We start from the raw sequence: 10,925 nt of genomic DNA on the forward strand, positions 1-10,925 counted from the left end.
GAGTAGTTATTTACCCTGATTTTACTGTTTATGAAACACAGTAGAAGCATTTCCTAGGTAAAATCTTCGAAACGCACACCCAGTACTTCCAGTCTCCCCTGTGAAGCTGTCCCTTGCCATGAATTCTTGCTTTGACTTTTCTTCACAGCCTCTCACTTCAGCCCTTTCTTTCCATTTCTACTACTTCTACCCTAGTATGGACCCATCATATGCTTGTAAACCTGAATAGGATAGTAACCTTGAAATTGCTACCTTTGCTGCCTTAGACTTGTGTCCTCTCCCAGTGTAAGATGAAATTGATCATGTCACTTTTCGGCTTAAATGGTTTCAATAGATTATGGGAAAGGACCTTCAAACCAGGCAGACGTGAGTTACAGCTAAAACTCTGTCAACTGGGAGCTGTGGACAGATTATTTTTGGTCAGTCAACATTATATGGTTTGAGCACTAATTCTTGTTGTACGATCTGTAGTTAAAGTGGTGATTAGGGCAGAATAGGTTATCTTTTGTCAAGAAGAACTCATTGACATAGTGCTGATAATGAGAATTTATAGTGTATAGATGAAGCCTCAGCCCTAGGGACTAGTATGAAATAGGTAACTTCTGATGAAACTTTGGTAAAAAGTCTAAACTCCTTAGTTTGGAATGGAAGCCCGCTTCGCATTTTGTCTTCCTTTCTGGTCTCTTGTCCCTCTGCAAGCCTTTTTCCACTTTGCCTGTCTACTCTGTCCCCAGAAACTTGCCTGTGGTTCCTTCCTTTGATTCACCCAACATGTGTTTTTACTGTTCCCTTTCATGGAATACCTTCTCTACCATAGACTTGACCCCTCTCCAGAAACCCTTTTCTGGTATACCCATGTCAGTACTCATCATCAGCTTGCTTATACCTGTTGTGTAGTTAGTATCTATCTTATCTCTTTCACTGTATTATGAGCTCTTAGAGGATGGGCATCCAGCATTTTGCTTTTATATGATGAAGACACAAAAGATAAGAGTAATTTGCCACTGATCTAGAATAAAAGAATCTTTTGAGGGAGGCTGGATGGCTCAGCCTGTAATCCCACGCTTTGGAAGGCTGAGGTGAGTGTATTGCCTGAACCCGTGGGTTCGAGACCCGCCTGGGCAGCTTGGCGAGACCTCATCTCTACAATAAATCAAAAAATTAGCCGGGCATGGTAGCGCGCGCCTGTGGTTCCAGCTACTTGGAAGGCTGAGGCAGAAGGATCGCCTGAGCCCAGCAGGCTGAGGCTGCAGTGGCTGGGAGCGTGCTACTGCACTCCAGTCTGGGTGATAGAGTGAGACTCCAACTCAAAAAAAAAAAAGTTTGTATGTATATCATGTGACAGAGATGAAGTAAAGCTCCAGATTACCTGGTCAAATGTAATTGCTGTGACATTTTCCCTTAACTGTGATTAATAAACATATTTCCTTGTATTAAATTAATCTTCTGAAATTTAATTCTCCCAGTATCTGATTTTTGTTTGCAAATTTGCTTTACCATTGTTAAACTATGACATGTGATAGATCACTGTTTTCAAATATATCCTTTAAATATTTATATGTAGAAATACTAAATTTCTGTGCATTTTAAATTCATTATTTTCAAACTTTGTAAATAATACATTCATGTGTTCCAAAAAAGTATAAGAGGATATACAATAAAAGTTTACACCCTCAAAAAAAGAAAAAATACCTATGTAGTTAATAACATTGTATGATATATTTATAAAGTGCTAAGAGAATAGATTTTTAAGTGTTCTTACCACAAGAAACTAAGTATGACAATGCATGTGTTAATTAGATCAATTTAGCCATTTCACAGTGTATATGCATTTCAAAACATGTTATAAACTATAAATATATACAAACCTATTTGTTATTTAAAAAAAAAAAAAATCCCTGGCAGTTAATATGATTATTTTCTTGTGATTCTTATTCCAGGAAGGTATATATACCCTGTTCACTTCACAATATATCTTGATAGTTGTTCCATATTAGAATATGGAGAAGCCTCATTTCTTTTTTCTTACATTTTCACAGTATGTTCCATTTTGTGTTTGTATGCCGCAGTTTTTCTAACCTGTCCCTATTGATGGGATTTAGGTTGTTTCCGGTATTTTAGTCTTATCAACAATGATACAATAAATTACATATATTCATTATTTCAGCCATATACAAGTATCTCTGTAGGATTAATTCTGAAGTAAGGAATTTCACATTTTTAAAATCTCAACTGCCAAATTGTTCCTCATAGAGGTTAACTTATAACCCAATAAAAGTTGCTACTGACTGGGCGTGGTGGCTCAAGCCTGTAATCCCAGCACTTTGGGAGGCTGAGGTGAGATTTCCTGAGCCCATGAGTTCTAGAACAGCCTGGGCAACTTGGCAAGACCTCATCTCTACAATAAATCAAAAAATTAATCGGACATGGTAGTGCACCTGTAGTTCCGCCTGCTTGGAAGGCTGAGGCAAAAGGATCACCTGAGCCTAGCAGGTCAATGCTGGGGTGGTCATGAGTGTGCCACTGCACTCCAGCCTAGGGGATGAGTGAGACTCCAACTCCAAAAAAAAAAATTGCTATCAGGGTCTTCTAAACATTCTTCTTCCCAACTAAAGAGGCTGATTTTAGAATTCATATAGACAAATTTAGGAAAACCTTGAAAAGGAGTAGAAGGTATGAAGATGGACTAATTGGAGAGAGCCAACCCTACCTAGTTTTAAATTGTACTGTTGGTGGATTCCCTTTAAATTTTCCAGGCTTTACAACATGGGCTGAAACTGAATGTGGCTTTATGAAGTCACTTCAAAAGCTGACTATTATGGGAAAATGAAAGGAGGAACCTGTAGCTTGAATGTGTAAAATTGAACTGACATGGAAACTTCTGGTTTCTTTTTTGTAGGAAAGTGACTATTTTACCCCACAGGGAGAATTCCGTGTAGACAAAGCAGGATCGCCCACTTTGTTGAATTGCCTTATGTATAAAATGTCATACTACAGATTTGGAGAAATGCAGGTTAGTTAAGTCTGTTTTCATATAATGTTTATTCAGAAGAATATTTTTTAAAATAGTGTTTGCCTTTAGAAAACAGGATAATGATGTTTTGATTATGCTATATAGAGAAATGTGCTTATCTAAAAATTCTTTTTTTCTATTAAATTTAGATTTCTGAAACTTCTATGTGAGATATTAGAAAAGTTTTAGATCAAGGACTTCTTTCCGAAGTGTTGTTAACACTAGGCTCAGATCTAACCTTTTCTTGCCATCCAATCTTTTGACTTCATGCTTTTGGAAGGCATTGTTCTGGGGAGAAGTCTCCCGGCTAGGAAACAGTGTGGTCTTAGGTAGTTCACTTTGCTGCTTGATAGAGAAAAGCTTACAATTAAACAGTTGGAGTACATCATCACTTCAGATGGTCACTCTGTTCCTGTTTTTCATTACCACACATAGCTAGAACTGTCTGGGTCACAGTTTTCTAGTAAATTTGAGTGATATGGTACAGAAGCTCAAGAATTTCCAAAATGAATATATGAAGTGGCATTGTGGCAGAAAGAACAGTGGACTTGATGTCATAATACTTTGTGTTTTAGAGTAGGCTCTGTAAAGTCATATAATCCCTCAATTTGTGTCTTCCCTTGGACTCTACATGGTTATTTTCCTGTCAGTAGTTAATGGAGGTTATACTGATGACTTGATTTGTAAGGAAACAAGAGTATGTCACCCCAATTTATGCCTCTTGGTCATAAAAATTACTTTTGAGCTGAAGGGAATTTAGAAGCAGCAAACAGGAAAAGCTCTCTTTAGCAAATATCTTTGCCAGAAGATAAACATTCTCCTTTACTGGAGACAAACTACAGACTCTAGATTTTCCCACCTTAGAGGCCTAAAACCTTTGTCCTTACCTTTCCCTACGCATTTATTGTTCTTTGTTGAACATGCTATATAGTCAGAGTTCTAAGCCACGGCTGAGTTACTTTTCATTGAGGTTTCTCCTGCATGATGTGCACTGCCTGTGATAATAAGTCTGTTCTTCTCTTGTTAATTTGTCTGTTGTTATAGGTGTCTGTCCTAAGTTACTATCTTCATACTAAAGTTTCATTGAAAACTGCTTGTTTCATTAATGCTGTCTGGTTAAGAATGCAGAGGGAAAATTGTTTGTTTAATTTTACACTATCGCTGGGAATCAAGATATTGTTCAAAACTGAAGGGGTTTGTTTGGGCCTTAATTTGTGAATCAAATTTTATACTTTTGTAAAATATAATCATTGTGACTACTATAGGCTAAAATAGAAAACCACTGGCTTTCAGAAGAGTTTGCATATCACTCTGTTGCTGTTTATTAAATTATTCACTTGGAATTACTCTGCAAGTGACTTAGAAAAGGAAAAAAATACAATAACCTATGTTTAGGTTTTTGTTTGTGTTTTAGTTTCTTTTGAAGGCCATACCTGGTCTCTAAACTCATGCTAAGAAAGAAGTACTCTGGCTGTAATAATTAGTTACACCAGAAAATGGGTAAATTCTCTGGAGTAAATTATTAGTTTCTCTGCAAACCAATAATAGATTGAAGGATCGTTTTTCTCATCTTTTAAGTTTATCAGCAGCTTTAAACTACGTTTCTAGCATGCATTCATTTTGATGCCTTCCTTACTCAAGAGTAATACATGGTTAAAACATGAAGTATAACTTTTACTCTTGTATAGATAGCAAGAACAAGTTCTTCAGGCTTTGGAGTAGAGTTCGTTTTTATGTTTCTTTTAAAGTTGGGTTATCTATGCTCGGTTTGTGTGGCAACATAAACTTAGTCTGAGAATTTCTTAAAGTCTCCTTCCTCTATCTTTCCTCCCTTTATTCTTCATAAATCCTTTCATAGTGTGGCTTTCATAGCCTCCTTTGGAGTTCCCACTTTGGGGGTGTAGATCACTGCCTACTTGTTCACTTATTTAACAAATAGCCCTCAGGATACAAAGCTACACTGTGGATAAGATAAAGTCATCATGCGGCTTGCATCCTAGTGGAGGACACAAGTAACTTTAAAAAAAAAATGTTCGACGTGCACACTATAGTTTGAAAGAACAGGGTTCTATAAGGAATCAAAGAGGGAGACTCACCAACCACCAATCTCAAGAAAATACTTCCCTGAAGGGGTGGATGGTGAAGGGGCAGCCATGCAAAGAGCTGAATGGAGAGTGTGTCAGCAGAGAATAGTGCGAGGCCCTGAGGCAGCAAAGAAGCCTGTTCTGTGTGTTCTCCCTCTGTACCTGTAAAAGGGCCTTGATGGATTTCATTTCGATATCTTGGGGTTTTCATGCCTGTAAAGCTGCTCATCCACTCCACGGATTCTATGAAATTCTTACTCTGATGTACTTAGATTCTTTCTCTCTTCCTGATTTCTTCCTATCTAGTTACAGTGTATGAGAACTATTAAGATATATTACTTGATTCTTTTTTCCTAGATTATAGGGAAAGGATATTACTGTGGTGATAATATTTACTGTTCTAACATGGAATGTTTTCCAATATGGTTAAACATCTCATTCTAATATCACGTTTGCAGCTGGATTTTCGTACACCCCCAGGTTTTGACCGAACACGTAATGCTGAGATTGGAAACAAGGACATTAAATTCAAACATTTGGAAGAAGCCTTTACATCAGAACACTGGCTTGTCAGGATATATAAAGTTAAAGCACCTGATAACAGGGAGACCCTAGACCACAAACCTCGAGTCACCAACATTTTCCCAAAACAGAAGTATTTGTCAAAAAAGGTGGGTGCCAAGTGAAGGCATTTCTATAAAAGGGCAACTCAAGGTGGTTGGTTTGGCTTGTATGAAAAAGAATTAATGAAACTTGTATTATGTGCTAAATATTAGCTGTGTGATATGTATATAGAAGCTTTTTATATAAATACTTTCTATGCCAGATATAATTTTCCATATGTAATGTATTTAAAGATGTCACATAGAGCTGACAGCCACTGCGTTAGCCATCAAATTTACTTACCAGTCTTTAGGAAAAATGACATTAAGAATTCAGATGATCTGGTTTCTCACAGGCACGAGGTAGGAGAAACTGGTCATACCAGTGCACAAGTCGATGCACTAGCACATGCAGCTTAGTCTCAAAGGAGTTACTCCTAAGATATCCAAGCCTAGTGAAGGTCTGCTTTTCTGGAAAAACAGAGCTGTTGCAGTTGCTGTCAAGCCGATGCTGCAGACCCCGAAGGAGTGAATTTTCTCCATTTGACCTCTTATCTTCCCTCATCCTTTTCCCAAAATAGATGCATGTGAATGGATACCTACAAACGAGGCTCGCCTGTATGCCCAGCACTGTGTTCTAGTCTCCAGTCACATGGATTTCCAATTTCGGGTTCCCATGGCTTTATATTCTGAGTTTTGTACTAGCACTATAGAGGAATGCTTTTTGTTTGTTGACTTTCCTCTCCCTAACCTGATTTTGACTTTTGGGGAAGAGGAGGTACTTGACAGCGTTGATTCTGTCCTGCAAAGCTAGCCTGGCTGAGGGGCTAGGAATTGTAGTCCAGGGCTGCAGAAAAGACATGGTTCACTGCTAAGAGGAGAAAAATGCCTGAGAGCTTCGTTACATACTTGCATAGTCCTGGGCACACTCACAGATCTTTTAGAAAACGTATCATGTTAGAAATCTGTATGTGATCTGGTTTGGATTTTTAAAAATTGTGCCCTGCATAGTTTCTTACTTTTTGCCTTAATAAAATGTGGCTAGCCGGGCTCGGCGACTCAGCCTGTAATCCCGCGCCTTTGGGAGGCTGAGGTGAGTGGATTGCCTGAGGCCACGGGTTCGAGACCCGCCTGGGCAACTTGGCGAGACCTCATCTCTACAATAAATCAAAACTCAGCCAGGCGTGGTAGTGCGCGCCTGTAGTTCCAGCTACTTAGAAGGCTGTGGCGGAAGGATCGCTGGCGCCCAGCAGGTCGAGGCTGCGGTGGCCGGAAGCGGCCACTGCACCCCCTGTCTGAGTGACGGAGTGAGACTCCAACTCAAAAAAAAAAAAAGCCCAGCAGGCGAGGCTGCGGTGGCCGGAAGCAACCACTGCACTCCCCTCTGAGTGACAGAGTGAGACTCCAACTCAAAAAAAAAAAAAGATGTGGCTAGCAAGTTAGCAGTAGCTACGTTTTGCTTATGAAGGATTGCATTTTGCCTTGTGTTCTTACCCCTGTTAGAAAAAAATGACAAATTGTTTTGAACTGAACATCATGAATAAAGGAACATGATACAGCATTTACCCTACCTCCAAGAGTTGTATTTAAATGTGAAAATTGAATTGAGTGGTCAGTATTTGGCCTCTTAACTCGGTGCTTTGATGGTACATTAAATTATTTATTTCCAAAAAATGCAGAGGGTGCCAAAAAAAAGTATACATATTTTAAGAAAGGAAAAAACTTAAAATTGTAATACTCTCTACATACCAATAACAAAAGATGAATACAAGTCACACAGTCACAAGTGGTGCTTGCAGTGGTTACCGTTAGTGTCCAGACACTTCTGATTACTGCAAACTACTGCGGGACTTGTTGCTATGCAAGGCCTTCTGGATCTTCCCTTGTGCACATCACACACAGCACTGTGTGTCTCAAACTTCTCACAAATGCATGCACTTGTTAGGTGGGTCAGAGGTTCTGTTGCATACTCACACCTCCATTGTGGTCGTAGTTCCACAAAGTTCTCAAATTTCACATACCACTTCAAAATGGTGTCGCACTCCTATTGACAACCCTGCTTCCACCATTTTCTTTTGACCATCCTGCCTATTGCATGGTGATTAACAACATCTTTTGAGTGAACCTCATACTACACATTGCTACCGTAATTCAACTTCAAAAAGTAATACATAGATAATATCTTTTAAAAATGTGTATACATTTTTTGGCACCTCTGGTATTTACTTTCTTCAATTATCTAGGGCTATGTATCAAATTGACAGATGTGTGTGCCTGTATGATTTAACTTGTAGGATTATAATAAGCATTTTTGCAGTAATTTGTACCACCACATTTGTAGTAATTTGTTTCTTATACCAGGAAACTTATATTGAAAGTATTTTAGTGGGATACTGAATTGTTAAGAAAAATGTTTCATTTTTAAAAGATGTATGAAGCCGGGCTCCATGGCTCAACCTGTAATCCCGTGCTTTGGGAGACTGAGGTGAGTGGATTGCCTGAGCCTGCAGGTTCAAGACCTGCCTGGGCAACTTGGCAAGACCTCATCTCTACAATACCACTGCACTCCAGTCTGGGCGACAGAGTGAGACTCCAACTCAAAAAATAAAAGAAGTATGAAACTCAGGGAATGTTATTTTGCTTTTCATTTTTAATTGCTTATTTTCCTACTTGAAAGATTATTATTACAGAATGTGCCAAGTGATTTTTTTGTCTTTCTGTTTTGTAGGTAGGTACAAGTCATCATTATTTTACAGATAAGAAAACTGGGGCTGCAAAAGTTACTTAGGTTAACTTGATTTTTTTACACACAGCTAATTTCTTGGACTAAACCAGGAGCAGTTACCAATTTTCTGATTTTTTTAGTCTAGTGTTAGAGTCTACTATGCCTGGAAATTTGAGTAATTATTCAAGCTTAGTACTTAGTAGTTGAGAAAGGAGCTGAAAGTGGTGAGGACTGTATGATACATAGTTGAGGAATGATCTGGTAGTCCTTTTTTCTTAAAGCTAGGGACCTAGTCCTATTCGTCTTGGATATCTTAGCATAGTCAGCATAAAACTAGCCATCCTCACTAAAGTGTTCGAGGAGTCCAGTCATAGGAAGAGCAAAGAGCATACTAAGACAGTCTTCATTATGGAAGCCATGTGTGTATAGGTGTTTTAATCTGTAAAAAATCTGCATTAATGCCATGTGTTCTGCTTTCTTTTTAGACTACCAAAAGGAAGCGTGGCTACATTAAAAATAAGCTGGTTTTTAAGAAAGGCAAAAAAATACCTAAGAAGACTGTTTAAACACACTGTTCTGGTTCCTAACTTGAAGCAGTTGTCCTTGTGAGAACCGGTCTTTGCCTTTAGCTCATGTCGTGTTTCACAGCAACAGAGGGTACAGAACCATCACGTGTCCAGGTTAATGTACACAATTTTCTGGCAATGCCTGATTCAAAAAATAAAATTGGTTTGTTGAGAACAGCTGTTTTCGATTTATAACGTGAAGCAAGACAGAGCACTGCTGTGAATGTCTAGCAGCAGGTTTTTTTATTGGTACATATTATCCTTCAAATCTGAGAATTTGGACTAATTGCACCAAAGAACCCTGTAATTTGGTCCCTGGCACATGCATACTTGTCAATGTTTTTATTCTTTTACAAGACCTGCATTTTATTTGAATTACCCAAATAGCAATATGTAAAATACAAATGAAAAAATGTGATGAGAACTTCTTGAACCAGTTAAACTAGTACAGGTCTGAGAAAGAGGTATTAGAAAAGTAATTATACTTCCTTGAACTGTATTTATTTTCATGTTTCTCCAATGCAAAGAATGTTTCATCAAATGTACATTTTCTATTACTTACTGTTTGCTCTGAGAAGAAGCTGCTGTTTCGAAGGTGGACCTCTGCATATATTGATTCAAATAGTTTTTTTTATGTTGACACATTACTACTGCTGTTAGCAGTTGTTTTCACCAGGTACTCACAGAGCAGGTTTCATACATTGTTCATTCAAGGGCTAAATTTATATTCTTTGGAAATCATGGCAATTGCACAAGATGTTGCTTACCACGATGGGGTTTGGTATCTTAGTACTGAAGTTAGCACTATGTTTACATGCAAAAGATGAAAGAAAAAACCCTTAAGGTGGACAGGTATCCAAAGTTCATTTTCTGTGACTTGTCAAAATGACAAAGGAATGATAAACTTTGCCTGGGTTTTTCTCATTATACAACAGTTCATCCATCACAATGATTTTGTTCTCTGCTCTATATTTTTTTAATCCCTTAAGCATTTGATGAAACACTCTTTAGTGCTATATGCATTTTCTTACTTTTAAAAATGTGACAGTTGTCAAAAAATGCACTAAAATGTACATGGAGATTGAACATGTTCACTTTCCAGCTTATAGGCAACTTTATACAGACTTGAACATACTCTCCAATTGTTTAGTAAAAGTCAGAGAAAGAGTTCTTCCTGCTGCAGGATATAATTTTTTTTTATATAACAAGCATAACACACCACTGCTTTTGGTGGAAAAGTACAGAATAGTATGTACCTTTTATGAAGAAAAATGTAATTTACAATGTTCAGTGAGAATGTTACTGCTGATTTTCTTTTCCAGGGTGTAGAATATTCTTTGATTTATAGAATTCATTTTTGACCCAAATGATGGTTCTTTTACAGACCAATAAAATGGCTGAACATTTTCACAGATATAGTGTAACTAAATCTGGATTTCTGATACCTTGTCATTTGGGGGATTTTATTTTACTTTGTTGCTTTAAAATTCAATGCAGAGAAGTTGTTGACTGTAGGGGAAATAAAGTTCATTCAAATTTTGTGTTAAGTGTTGTTTTGTATAAGTCTTTTGTTTTTAAAAGGAGTTACTACTGAACACACAACTCCTTCATTGTTTACTTGTACAAAGGTTTTAGAGAATTTGTGTGGAGAAGATATACTGGATGAGTTCAACTTAGACCAAGCTCTTTTATTTTGCCTCCTTTTTACCGCAAACTGAAAATCTCATTTTGACTTTTTGGGGGGACTGGGGGAGGGGGAAGAAGAGCTAACCAAATAGGAATTTTATCTCTATGTAAATAAGGGTAGGAAATTAATGAAGCCCTATTCATGCAGTTCTGGTCTTTAATGTCAACTCTTAGGTGTAGAATTTTGTCATTAGAAAATTCTCCAAGGAAAGACCTTTCACCTTTCTCAGGAAACAGTATTTGGTTCTG

The 10,925-nt window shown here is 37.8% G+C and overlaps 1 protein-coding gene across 1 annotated transcript in view; it reads left to right on the top strand.

Annotated features, from left to right (window-relative positions):
- The window catches only part of STT3B (STT3B, catalytic subunit of the oligosaccharyltransferase complex), a 65,088-nt gene extending 54,551 nt beyond the window's left edge, over nucleotides 1-10,537 (top strand). Inside the window, exons 13-15 of the mRNA XM_008060075.2 lie at nucleotides 2,900-3,013; nucleotides 5,556-5,768; nucleotides 8,910-10,537. Of these exons, the coding sequence (XP_008058266.2) occupies nucleotides 2,900-3,013; nucleotides 5,556-5,768; nucleotides 8,910-8,990 (408 nt within the window). The 3' untranslated portion in view covers nucleotides 8,991-10,537. The remainder of the gene's footprint in view (nucleotides 1-2,899; nucleotides 3,014-5,555; nucleotides 5,769-8,909) is intronic.
- The last annotated feature ends 388 nt before the right edge of the window (nucleotides 10,538-10,925 follow it).

This window comes from Carlito syrichta, unplaced genomic scaffold, assembly GCF_000164805.1.
Source record: "Carlito syrichta isolate Samal-C Ts95f unplaced genomic scaffold, Tarsius_syrichta-2.0.1 Scaffold304511, whole genome shotgun sequence".
Classification (NCBI taxonomy): Eukaryota; Metazoa; Chordata; class Mammalia; order Primates; family Tarsiidae; genus Carlito; species Carlito syrichta.